The sequence below is a fragment of the Salarias fasciatus genome, chromosome 18, assembly GCF_902148845.1.
Source record: "Salarias fasciatus chromosome 18, fSalaFa1.1, whole genome shotgun sequence".
NCBI lineage: Eukaryota > Metazoa > Chordata > Actinopteri > Blenniiformes > Blenniidae > Salarias > Salarias fasciatus.
In genome coordinates this window covers 20,570,603-20,584,127 of record NC_043762.1, presented here as the reverse complement: position 1 = coordinate 20,584,127, position 13,525 = coordinate 20,570,603, and the positions used below count along the sequence as shown (strand labels likewise).

General features: G+C 45.4%; 1 protein-coding gene and 1 long non-coding RNA gene across 2 annotated transcripts in view; both read right to left on the bottom strand.

Moving 5' to 3' along the window:
* The window catches only part of LOC115406179 (uncharacterized), a 24,266-nt gene extending 10,741 nt beyond the window's left edge, over window positions 1-13,525 (bottom strand). The window contains exon 1 of the long non-coding RNA XR_003933497.1: window positions 12,875-13,525. This is a non-coding gene — a long non-coding RNA (uncharacterized LOC115406179). The remainder of the gene's footprint in view (window positions 1-12,874) is intronic.
* On the bottom strand, window positions 4,553-7,809 carry LOC115406176 (MARVEL domain-containing protein 2-like). Its single transcript, XM_030116089.1, has 5 exons — window positions 6,648-7,809; window positions 5,365-5,552; window positions 5,103-5,274; window positions 4,963-5,013; window positions 4,553-4,665 (listed from the first exon to the last, which is right to left on the bottom strand). The coding sequence occupies exons 1-5, from the start codon at window positions 7,752-7,754 to the stop codon at window positions 4,567-4,569; spliced, it is 1,617 nt and encodes a 538-aa protein (XP_029971949.1). The 5' UTR covers window positions 7,755-7,809; the 3' UTR covers window positions 4,553-4,566.

The following is a 13,525-nucleotide window of genomic DNA, read 5'->3' as shown; positions in this document are numbered from 1 at the left end:
ATCACGTACTTTAACCTCCCATATCTTATTTTCTTCAAACATTCACCACACCAGACAGGCTAAAACTTTGAAGAAATACATAAAATGTTTCCTTAATGGAGCGAAGTCTGAACCAGTCGTATTACACAACTCACCCAACTGTCTCCACCTTCTGCTTTCTTCTTTGGCGTCTTTCTTTCCGACAGAGTCCAGTTTAAACACCGCAGACGGTCATAAAACTCGTCATGTTCCACCTTGATAAGTTTTTGCAGAGAAAACGGAACTCAAAGGAAAGCTGTTGCCCCGCGCGCGGCGCGCCCCCGGTCCGTTTCCGCGGAGCTCCGGTGCGTCTTTACGCGGACACGGTTCAGCCCGCGTGTCGCGCACGTGTCCTCTGACAGGTGAGATAACCTGCGGCCTCACTCAGCCAATACAGCCCACTGCACGCGGAAAGGCAGTGAACCTTTGCTCCATAAACCCTGGAGTTTTGAAGAAAAATACAATAAAAGACAATTTGGAAGAAATGGTGCCGCTACAGTGATCCTGTGTTTCCAGCCCTCTTCAGGATAACTGGAGCTTCTTTTCAGGTAATTATTGATAGTGACTGCCTAATAATCCTTTATTTACATCAAATTGATATTAACTGGATGGTTTCTGTGAAGGACATTTAGGATAATATGAAATCATTCTATTTTCCTCATTCGACGAAAATGGACTTCCTACAATATGTGGAGAGAAATCTGTTCTAGACTGCAGGTTAGAAATATCCAGTTGATATCTATCAATTTATGAAACATGTCACAATTCAGCAAAGTGTCTGGAATCCCATTATTGATTTATTTGATTACATTCCTTAATATTAGTGTTGTTGCATCAGTATTCATCACAGCATTTTTGAATTATTTAATATTTAAAGGTGCTGTAGGCAGGCTTCCGCATCTCCGCCATCTTGCTTAGGGTTACCTAAGGCAGCACGGTGGATGAGTGGTTAGCGCTCTTGCCTCACAGCAAGAAGGTCCCAGATTCAATCCCCGGACCGTGCGGGCCTTTCTGTGTGGAGTTTGCATGTTCCTCCCCGTGTCTGGATGGGTTTCCTCCGGGATCTCCGGTTTCCCCCGTCAACCGATAACATGCACCATAGGTCAATCCTCCAGTCAGGTGATTCTGACCATTAACCTGACTCCACATCTGGAGATGGGCTCCCTGCAGCTGCCCACTGCTCCATACGGAATGCTTCAGTGGCATCGATGGATGGGTTAAATGCAGAGAACAAAATTTCGTTGTACATTCACTGTATAATGACCAATAAAGTACCTTACCTTACCTTATGGCGATTTGACCCATCTAAGATAGCGATTTGAAACCCAGCACAGCCAATCCTGCCCTGTTTTCTCTGACATCACGCCCTTACGCAAGTTAAGCCCCTCCCACAAGAACGTGCGACGAACGCTCCTCGACCAATCACGGTTAGAGCCTCAGGGGCTCTTCTGGTTGGTCAAAGATACCTGGAGCTGTCGAGATTCCTTTTCAGCTCAGAACAGAGACAGATGGAAACGCTGCGCCCTCGCGGTAGTGCAGTTATGCTACACTCCTAAAGGATTATCAATGGATACTTTAACATTTCATCCAAAGAAAACACAGAAAAATTAGCATTGACTAGCAAAATCCTGCCTACAGCACCTTTAATGTGTTACTGTTTGCAGGTAAATTAAATTAAATTCTGTCTTTTTGGTGTTCTAAAGTGTGATTCTTAAATGAAACTGTGCTTTCAATGTGCAGCAACAAATTTAGCGAGTCACAGAAGAACCCTGGCTTGCTTTGGTTTGTCAGCAGTCAGGAAACCTCCCAGAGTCTTGTTGACCGCTTTGGTGCGAGAAAGGAGTCTTTACATTATCATCTCATGAACTTCTGTAGGACAGTGACTGGTGAACTCATTCTTCCCAAGCAAATTGCATGTGTCGAAAAGAGGGAAACAGATGTATTGCTTAAAGGAATGCTTCAAAGTCTAGATCCCTGGAGCCATTACCTTTGTGGATGGAACATACAGTGGTGTGAAAAAGTTTGGGCACCCCTGATCATTTTCAAGGTCTTCCTTTATAAATCATTGGTTGTTCAAATCAGCAATTTCAGTTAAACACATCATATAGCAGAAAAGCACAGTGACGTTTTAGTGGTGAAACGAAGTTTATAGGATTAAGAGAAAGTGTGCAATAATTACTTAAACAAAAACAGGCAGGTGCATAAATTTGGGCACCCTTGTTGTTTTATTGATTTGAGTACCTTGAGCACTAATTACTGGAACACAAAGTTTGTTTGGTAAGCTCATTGACCCTTGACCTACATACACAGGTGAAGCCAATCACGAGAAAGGGTATTTCAGGAGGCCAGTTGGAAGTTGTTCTCCTTTCTGCATCTCCTCTGAAGAGTAGCAACACGGCAGCCTCAGATGACCTGAAAACAAAGATTGTTCAACATCATGGTTTAGGGGAAGGATACAAAAAGCTAACTCAGAGATTTAAGCTGTCAGTTTCCATTGTGAGGAACTTAGTGAGGAAATGGAAGACCACAGGCACAGTTGTACTTAAGGCCCAGAGTGGCAGGCCAAGAAAAATCTCTGATAAGCAGAGGCGAAGGATGGTGAGAACGGCCAAGTATTGAGGCAATCATGCAGAGGAACAGCTAGAACGTTCTGGAATGGCCATCTCATTCTCCAGACCTGAATATTACTGAAAATCTGAGGTGTGATTTAAAGCGGGCTGTCCATGCTCGGAAACCATCAAACCTGACTAACTGGAGATGTTTTGTAAAGAGGAATGATCAAAAATACCTTCAACCAGAATCAGACCCTCATTGGAAGCTATAGGAAGCATTTAGAAGCTGTTATTTCTGCAAAAGGATTACCTACTAAATATTGAGGACCTTTTTCTGTTTTGGTGCCCAAATTTATGCACCTGCCTGCTTTTCTTTAAGTAATTATTGCACACTTTGTTAATCCTATAAACTCCATTTGACTTCTCAAACATCACTTTGTCTGCTATATGATGTGTTTAACTGAAATTGGTGATCCGGACAACCAATGATTTATCAAGGAAAATGGTGAAACTGATCAGGAGTGCCCAAACTTTTCCATACCTCTGTACATTCCAGTTCCAGGACCTCAGGATTTCAGAGACTCTTTCATGTGCAGAAAAGGACTCCCAGATTTTCATTTACAGGGTGCGTGTGACAACAAACTCAAATTTTTTGATGTATTTTCTGCATATGTGGGATCTGTACATGGCTCTCGTGTATTTACAACTCTCCCTTATCAACTCTATTACTCCTTCGGAATTACTGGTACCCCCTGATGCCCTCACCTACACTCCCCTCCCGGATTCTTTTCTTCAAGGCTGTTTAGCCCATAAAGGTTTTGTGCTTATAACTATTTTTCACTATTCTCTCTCAAGACCAGCAGTTCTGTGTGAGACCCAGTGTCTGAGTTTTTAATACAATAACAGACAGGTTCTCTTGTGATGTTTTTTATTTTAGAATAATCAAACTTAATTAAAGCACTAACAAAAATATCTGACATCACAGCTGGACATGTTATTTATATGTGTTTCCACCCTCCACCCAGGCTATTGGCAGCCTGAGACTCAGACTGTTTCCTTAAAGGAAGCTGTGCTGCCCTGAGCCGTGGCTGTCCGGGTCTGCAGCAGCCCAAGGTCAGCCAAAACCTGCAGTGACTGTGTTAATACTGAAAAAAGAAATCATATATGACCGCATCAATATGTACGACTTGTCAAAATCAGAAAGAAGAAACTATACTAAATGTTTATGCATTTATGAAAGGAAAATGCTGGACAGTTGCCTAACTTCACTGCTTCAGGCCTGTGACGCCTCTTAACCCTTGTAATGATGAACTCATAACATCGTAGCCAGTCCTAATAAGAGGTCCAGCATAAGCAGTAAGAAACATGGCTCACTCTCCTACAGAATCATTTAATCCTGGTTCAATCAGAACAAATATCTCATGACATAAAAATAACCAGTCATCTGGACTGAGCTTCACACAGTCGGATCCCGCTCACATCTTTTGTTTTCGCTGGATTAACATTTAAGTTTGTAATTTTAAAAGTTTGCTTTCTCCTGACCAGAGCAATTCACCTACTAATGAAGAACAGACCAAACACACCTCAGTATTTTGGAAACCAGTTTTTGTATTAATGAAAAAAGGCAGTTTGTTTGTGTACTCCAAAGAAATTCAAAAGCAGAAAGGTAATGTCAGAACACTTACTAAACGTATTCTTATTCAACATTACAACAGTGGCAGTGTGTAAATCATAATGTAAACAAAAAGTACACAAACATTGCTCAGAAAATATAAAATTGCACTCTTTTATATAAAAAAAAAAAATCTTCCACACAAGAAAAAGGTTATCAACTTTTTAAATTAAGACTGTATTCATATAAATGATAACATTGAGAAAATACAAAATGACAGTATTAATTTCAGTACATTTGTGGTTTAGGATTCACTTTAGAAAACAGTAAAAAAAACAATCAAAAGTCTGGTTTGTTGGGTCGCCTTCATCTTCAACCATGTGTTCAGGTTTCTTGGTCAAAAGTCCGGATTCTGTTTTTAATGTGGCTTAATTTAGCTTTCAAGTAGTCGCAGCGCTCCTTTTTCTCCAGGAAAGCAGGATCCTGTTAAACACAGAAAGAAGAAAAGATCTTCTGAACAACAGGAACATCGTCCACTTTTTTTCTTCTTTCGTTGACCTTCATCTTTCCTGATTCACTCTCTAATTTAGCTGCAACAAATCAGAGTTTTAGGTTCTTTTCGGTTGATTAGGACATCAGTTCTTTATCAGCTTCACTGAGGAAAACTCTTTCTTTTGGTTGAACGTAAACTTTCAATCTTTCTCTGGGTTAAACGACATGATTGTTTTTCTCTTGTTTGATGCAGAAGCAGTGCAGGAGGTCTCACGCTTGCGTACTTACACTCTTCTTCTGCTGGTAATCCTTCAGAATGTTTTTAATCCTTCGTTTCTCCTGTAGGAAAACCAGAATGGTAATGCCTGACTACATAGAGGTATGCACTATAGATGCTATTATGGATAAAGAGGAGAGCTTCGTCTCACCTCGTGGTTTTTCCCCTCCCTGGGCAGTCGCTCCATCATCACATCCAGCTCTCTGAACTTACTGAGGGTGGCGCTGATATCTTTGTGAAGCTCTTTGTATTCCTGATACTGGTCATTAAAAACTGCTTTGTACATCTCCCTTTCCTCCAAACAAGTGATTTCTGGATACTTTCTGCAGGAAGAAGAAGAGACGGTGTTTGTAGATCACTTTCGTTTGTTTGCCGTGGAGCTTTTACTGTTGTGTTCTCATTCATCGACTCACATGATGTAGTCTGCGATGACGTGCACTTTGGGGTTGTGCGTGGATTTCTCGGTTCTGTTCGCCTGTAGGGGGACGGAGCGCTGACTGTTCTGTTGGTCATTCAGAGGTGTGTCTGTTTCATCCCTGAAGGATATGCGTTTTGCTTTCGGGGGCGTCCGTGAGTTTGGCTGGTGAAAGTCCTCTTGATGCTAAAGGTGAATAAATAAGTAAGAAAATACAGAATTACAGAAGCAGCAGTTTGCTTGTTGGTGCTTTGCCATGCACCAAAACGAAGTAAACTTCATCTTTCCTCTTGAAACTGGGGACGACAGTGAAAGTTTACTGGTCAGATGGTTTCCTGCCAGCAGCTGGCGAAGCAAAGACGCTGATAACTGATTTCCCTAATGCTTGTTTAATGCTCCAGGATAGTGTATTGGATGTGGAGTGGATTACTTATCTGGCATGTTAGGCTAATTAAGTTGGATCAGCTGCCAGTGCCCACTGCCACACACACACACACACACACACACACACACACACACACACCACATTAAGTAATTGTTTTCTGCCAGACTTATATATTGCTTTGGCCAAAGCGCTGGTGGCCTGGTGGATAAAATACACACTTTACTGGGCTGTCAGTCATCTGAGCTCATGGTTATTTGAACATTTCCACTTGATTTTATATCGACACACCTTCGATCACTGTGTGTGTTCAGTGATCAGCTGGTTAGCAAAGCTATTTTAGAAGCTAAGCACAGAAAGTTAAAAAAAAAGAAGTACTGCACTCTGGAGTAGAAAACCTTCACCCGATCTATTCCTGGCGCACGCACGCACACACACACACACACACACACATATACAGATGACTGCACTGTCAAAAAAGCTGAGAAAAACAGTGTTTACAGCTTCGCAGAGTGAATGCTGGTCGACTGTGAGCAGAGAAGAGCCGAGGTCTCGATGCTGCCTGACAGTGCACTCGCTGCTGATCATTATGAACTAAAGCCTGCGATGGTTCATGTGACGCTCAACAGCCCGAACAGAAAAGTGGATGACAGAAAGAGAGCCAGACTTTCTATGGATAGCCTTCTGTCTTCATATCTGAGGGAGAACACAGGAAATGGGATGAAGGAGCTGAATATTTATGGACACAGACAGTAAAAGTCAAAGGGATTTTTAAACTCTCACAGTCCTTCCGTCTGTACTGCATCCCTGAGAACATCTTGTTTTCAGGGTTCCACATTTATTTCTCTCACATTTCACTCGTTTTTACCGAAACTCTCTTCAGTATTGGAGAGCTCTACCTGTTCGTCGAAGTGCTGCCTCTCCATCCGTGCGGCCTCATGCCTCCACATCTTCAGGCACACCAGGAAGCTTCCCAGGTACAGAGCCATGTTGATGAAGAGGAACGCCGTCCCGGCCATCTGGCCCCCGTCCACCCGACACAGGTTGGACAGGATGGGGTTGACTCCTATTGTCATGTAGCACAGGCCTCCCCTGTTCAGGTCGTTCAGGTAGACGATCCCGGCCGCCATGTAGAGCAGGAAGAGCGCCACGTTGATGAAGGCCTCCGTCAGGGGCCACCAGGGCGAGTCCAGCAGGATGGTGCGGTAGTACATGGTCATCCCCACCACCAGGAGACACATGGTGAGGATCCAGGAGATTCCGGCCACTGCCAGAACAAAGGGAGTCATGGGGCCGCCGTAGCTGTACCCCGACACGCCCTGCCCGTTGTTGTACACGCCGTTATAGCGTCCGTACGCGTTGGACCACTCGCTGTCTTTGTGAATGTAGGCGATGACGCATGCGAAGACCATTCCCCCGAACAGCAGCTGCAGGCCCGCCAGGAGCCGGAGCAGCCCCGGCCACGACTTCAGGTACGAGTACTTCTGCTTGTAGACCTCCACCTTCGCGGCGTAGTACTCCGCAGGGTGGATGCTGGACAGTATCGACTCCTCGTGCAGGAAGAGGTCATCGGTGGGACTCCCTCTGATCAGCGGCTTGTGGGAGCCCTGGCTGGAGTCTCCCTGCGACCCCCCCCAGGTCCTCCGCTCCAGCAGCGGGCTCACAGGAGGACTCACCCTGGTGCCGTTGGGAAGGATCTGGATCGGAGCCGGGCCGGCGTTGGCGTCGCCCTCCGTTCCCTCTCGCTTGTTGACGCTGTTCCACGACAGAGGGAGGAGGGATTTCAGCCTGGCCTTCATGTTTTTGGCGCCAGGCGGAGCGCCGGATGTGTGGCCCGTGGAGTTCGTGGCTTCGTCGTCTTCGCTGTCGCCATCGTTGCTGACGGCGTCCGGTGTGGGTGTGTGTGTAACCCACACAGGCAGCGGTGAATCATGCCTGCTGCTCGTGGAGGACTCAGCCTCGCTGCTGTGCTTTTCCCTCCTGAATGTGCTCCTCCAAGTTTTCATGCTGCGGCTCGGCTTTGGTTTTCACTTCACGGAGGAAGAAGCACATTGACAATCTGTGTGAGGCCCGAAGGGGAGGAACAGCAGAGGGGGGGGGGGGAAGAGAACACTTTTAACATAACAGCAACGGCAAGAACACTAATTCACACTCAGTTTTAGCTTTGTTTTCGCTCTTCTCAGGTCATTCACTATGACTTTGACTTTTTTTTTTTAAGTGAAACAACAGCCAGCTGCAGGCAAAGGCAATTCAAATAGTCGCAGAGAGATTTATTTGATTCATCACAGAATAAATTGAAAGACGCTGCAGGGAGCAGAGGGGAACCTGCTCTGAGAATCAGGCTGTAATCATTTCTGAGTTGGAAACTGCAGTTTTAAATTGGCTACAGGTGAACATGTTCAGCATCCTGTCATCTCTCTGCTGTATTTCTACACCCAGTCCAGAGGTGCAGGCGGCTGGAGCTGATCCCAGATTACGATGAGCGGAGGTGAGCTGCATCCTGGACAAGTGACCAAGTCACATATTTCTGACTTTTCAGCATCGCTTAACTTATTTTGAGATAATAGGAAACAAGGTGTCCTCTCCTGCTGCCTGTTGACAATCTGCTTCACTTCAACACTTTCTCCGACTCGACATTCAGTTCCTGCGAATCCTTCTGAAAGTGTTTTCAACACAGCTGGCCAATAAATTAATTATTTCCAGCCTGTGGTGGTTCTGTAAAAAATGCATGGACTTCCTTATACATCTATTGTGCTGCTGTAACCCTGCAAAACAACAGAGCGTGATGTTACTTTCCAAACGCTTATCTGGATACTTATGGACTTTCCCACAGACTGAAAGTCTACATATAAAAGTAGCGAGAGCTTAGTCGAGGTTAACACAATGCAGACCTTTTGAACTTTGAAGAGTGTGTTTATGTCTTTGCATATATGGAGGATTTCCAGTCGTGATATTACAAAGCAGGAAACTGGTTCAGTGTGATTTGTGGCACAGCAGTTCAAAACCACCAGGAAGGTGCTTTAAACCTCCTGATTTCAACAACACAGCTCCTCGCCAAGCACCGGGACCTCTGCTACGGTGTAATAACTCAGCGGCGTGACGACAGCACGGCGCTGCTCAGGTTTGTCTAATTGCAGAGTGACTCACGGCGAGCTCCCAGCACACAATCCGCCGGCCTGAAACAGTCACTGGACTTCAGAGTGGAAAAACACAGGACGTGGCTGTCTCTCTTTTCGTTTTTTAAAAACAGTAACTACAATTTTCAAGCCATTCATAAAGTCCCAGAGGACGCTTCCTTTCAGAACTCACTGTGAAATGGCCGTCCTGGACAGCGGGGCCCGCTCAGCTCGCCTCTCACTCCTCTGCACGAGCGCTCCGGTCCACACACACACACACAGTTATAGGTCAGTCAGTGAGTGTGTGGAGGACCGAGCGGGGAGTGAAAGCTTAAACATTAAACCTGAGAACGCCCCTGCGCTGGCGCCGGACGGCACTGCTGAGTTAATCTGTGTGAGAGGCGGGGAGAGCGTTCATAAAACCACAGGAGAGGAGGAGGAGGAGAGCTGGACAGGAAGGAGCGGCGAGAGGCTGCAGGGTAGAGGCCTGGCCCAAACAGCCTGGAGTGGAGTCCGGGTTGACCTTGGAGGTCTTCCTGTGGGTGTGTGCATGACCCCCATGTGGCTGCATGAGGAGTGAATGACTGTGTGTAATGGAACAGACAGATAGCCAGTCCAGGGTGTATTCTACCTGCTCCAGCGCCCTGCCGCCTCAGGTGGGATAAAGTGATGTATATACAATATGGATTAATGGATTATCCACGAATTGTTGCTTCAGTCGTACTTAAAATCTCACATATCAGCAGTTTTTTTTTTCACAAGGTTCAGCTCACATTTAGAGAGTCAAGTATTTGTTATCAGCAGGACTTTATAAATGAAATCTCATATCTGACATCTGTAAAATACTGCTTTATCATCCCTCCATGTATGAATTATTCATTGAGTGTTTCACATTGTGTCTCTGTGGGAGGTGAGCAGCGGCCACTAGAGGGCAGTAAGATCCTGTAGCATCACCCCCTCACTCTCAGCGTGCTTTCCATCTGCCGCACTTTTCCCTCTCATGGTTTCCATTACTTAATGTTTCTCTTTGTTGTCATTGTTCTAAAATGTGTTGTATGTAAAATGTTGTAAAATGTGTAGCAACATTTTGGATTTTCTTCAGTGGGATACTATACAAACAAACTTTCTTTGCATGAAATATCTATGCATTTCAGAGTTTATCCTCACATCAGTCAGACTTTCTCCCTTTGTGAGGCCAGACAGTGATATAGTGGTGAAGCAAAGGACTTGATCCAGTATTCATCTATCTGTCCGCAATTTGATGAGTTGTAGTTGTTTCCAAAGATCAAACTGTAAAATGTGATGGTGATGCATCCAACAACACTTCCCCCTCACAGTAACGATGCTCCAAACCGTCCACATGTTACTCGGGGACTCGCACTCTGTGCTGTAACGTGATTTTTCTTTCTGTGCCAACAATTCTTCCAAAACAAGTGCAGATTTTCATGTAGAGAAAGCTTGGGGCAAGGACATCTGTAGCCCACCGCCCCAGCCCCCCCTTTACACACACACACACACACACACACACACACACACACACACACACACACTGGTGCAGAGAGGCAATACAGTGCTATTAATGCATAATACAGCCCACTCTCCAGCGAGCGGCGGTCCCACCGGTGGCCCCGTGGCCCCGGGCCTCCTCATCTGGTGCTGCCGTGCGGATCCTCTGCTGCCGGCACACGGCCTGCTCAGCCAAGAGTAACATGCAGAACAAAAGCTCATGTATGGAAGGGTATAGATCTTATATATAAGGACAGAAAAAAAAAACAGAAGGGCATGCACATGTTCCTGTTTTGTTGAACATCTTTATGTTGGGGTTTTGAAATATATTCAATGTTGTGAAGTGACAGAAACACGTAATTTAAACTAGTACAATTAGCACACTGTTAAAATGCTATATCCAGTGGTAGAGACAAGAAAATGTATAAACGAGAAAGATAAACACACAAGAAATCAGAAGATTGTTGGGTTTTTTTGCTTTTGTTTGTGTCATACACAATGATACTGTGCATTAACTATAAATATTTGAGTGCATTATCAGAATTAAAAAAAAAAATCTTAAAATATTTGGATTGTTTTCCAAACCCTGCTGATGACACATTGGTGCTCTCTGAATCCACCACAACACCACCACTGCGCATTAGAATGGAGAAAAACCACGATCGATACTTCTATTCTCTCTGATTTCCCCAAGTGTATGCTAAACCACGTTAGCTGGGAGCGATAAGCAAGGGCATTAGGCGTAATGCAGCAGCGAGCCACTTCCACCCCGGCCAGCCTGGGAGAAAAGTGGAGCCTGTAATAAATTCAATAAATTAATAAAAAAAACTCCCCCCTGAATGCCACAAGCTGTCCCTGAAGGACCTCCTCATCCTCACACTCCGGGAGGAGGGTCAGCATCCTGGAAGCTGATTCCGCTTCCTGTCCTTCCAGTGTCTGATGGTCATCTTCACTTTTCTCTCTTCTCTGTTTGCTGGTCCTCGGTACCCTCTAGAGGGGGAAGCTGGTGATTTGATTTTTGTTTGTTTTTTTTCCCCCTCTCGCCTTTCTCGCTTGTGCACGAGAATACTAAAGTAGCGGGATGAAGTAGCTGTGCTCATTACAGGATATTTTTAGAGAAAATGATGGAAGGCTCGCCTTTTGTGGAGGTGTGCATCTGTCACTCTGAAGCAGGAGTTTGATCTATTAGTGTGGATGATGTTCTTCACGTTGCAGGACAGACACCACATTTTAATTACGGGCTGGACGGTTGACGAGCGCGGCAGCTGTCCCCCTTGTTTCCGCTGCTGCATGTCTTTGGGGTTGTGTAGCAACAACTGCAGGGTGACTGACTCTGCCACTCTTGCGGGATATCGGTCCACTGCCAGGTCCCTCCTGAATTGGCGGTAATTAGCCGGGCTGAGCCTTGTTTGTGAATAGTAGCTTGTTATTTGAACATTAACGGCTCCGTGCACAAGCGCGTGTGAGTTGTGCGCAGCCCCACAGTTCACCTTGGAACAGTGCCTCGGCAGCTGTGTGTCCTCTGGAGTGCTGTTTATGTTTGTGCGTCAATGCATCTTCCTGTAATCACGTTTCAAGACGAAACCAGCCACCCTAAGTTGGGTAAATGGTTAATAAAAACAGTAGGACATGACATTCTGTCTCAAAACAAAAAAGGAAAAAAAGAGAGCGGCGTTCATAGCTGAAGATAGTCTTTAATGGTTTGACCTTGGTGTCTCCTTTGCTAGGACAAAAGTTCACCTGCAAAATGAAGTAACAGTGAACAGCATACAGAGAACATGTTAAACCCATTTGCCATCCATTAAAAGTTGATTTACTCCAGTGCTACTACGTACATTATGCATCATGTGGCAGTGTACACAGAACAATGATTGGGGGTTACACCTTTTTTTTTTTTTTTCAATTTTGGGGGTTTTTTCACTCTGTTTTTGTTCAGCGAAAGTGTGTTTGGATGCCTGCTCTATGAGGAAAGCCTACTTCTCAGGATAAAAAGACTCTGGGATGCATTTATTCACTTTGACTCATCTACCATCATCTGAAAAACATCATGAACGTCCCTCACTTCACTACGAAATACTTTTTTTTTTGAAGGACAAAATTGGTTCATTAAGTGTTGGAATTGTGTTTTTTGGCAGGTCTTTGTTGATGAGAGGATAAAGAGAAGAGGAACTAATACAACCGAGTAAGAAAACAAACAAACTTGGATTGTTCTCCCTCCCCCTTTTGCCGGGAAATAAAAATAAGAAAGATATTTTTGGAGTTGCCAGAACTTCCAACTATTGGTGTCTTTCCTCGTTCTGTTTTTCGGGAGCACACGTCCGACGTGCCGTGACTCGCACCCGGCGACCGTCGACCCTGCAGTTCACCGTTTGTCCTGTTTAATTGGCGACGTCGACAATGAGGTCATATTTACAGGACACACACCCTCGCCGCTGAAACGAGCTACTCTGCCCTCCGATGGAGGCCGAAGTCCTGAACGCCGGCGCCGCCGCTCTCCGGGGAACCACGCTCCAGCGTCTGCCATCCTTCCTGGTGTAACTGAATATCACACAACGAGTGCAAAATGGGACATGACCTGAGGTTCCCTTTACCTCCTCCCACGGTCTTTCTGTTTTTTCTCCCCTGCTTCACGCCGCTGCGGGCCATTTGGGAAGCCTCTCTCGGTGCAGCGGCCACCGAGGATCTTAATGGTGACGGATGACAGACGTGAAGAGGCGGAACCGTCAGACTCAAGGCGGCAGGTGAGCTCGTAATCAAACAGATAAGTCTCCCATTAGCCGGTCCGACTCGCGAGATGACACTGATTTAGACGGAGACTATAATGGCGTGATGGATCCGCTCCTACCGACGGGACGGACTGCAGCGCCGTCTGAGGGGCGGCCAGAGGCGGGGGCAGGGAAAAGTCATGCTTCATCAACTCAAGTTGAAAGGAAAATAGCTAATATTCATGCTTGATTAAGTTCCACTTGTGGCAAACGGAATATGTCCTTAAACGAAGGGCCCTCTGGTCAGTCCGCAGCCTGTGGGAGAGTGAGGACTGTTTCACCACCTCACCAGGTCGGATTTACACCAGCTAATGCTGCAGCTGCTAGAAAATAATTGAAACAAACTTTTATTTATTGTATTATTATTTCATCTGTTTAAGGGGAATATAG

Bases quoted from the DNA above. Each gene is read 5' to 3' on its own strand.
- LOC115406176 (XM_030116089.1), bottom strand. From the start codon at position 7,754: ATGAAAACTTGGAGGAGCACATTCAGGAGGGAAAAGCACAGCAGCGAG. The intron at 5,553-6,647 runs GTAGAGCTCTCC...ATTCACCTTTAG, and splicing joins GGCAGCACTTCGACGAACAG to CATCAAGAGGACTTTCACCA. The intron at 5,014-5,102 runs GTGAGACGAAGC...GTTTTCCTACAG, and splicing joins GGGAGGGGAAAAACCACGAG to GAGAAACGAAGGATTAAAAA.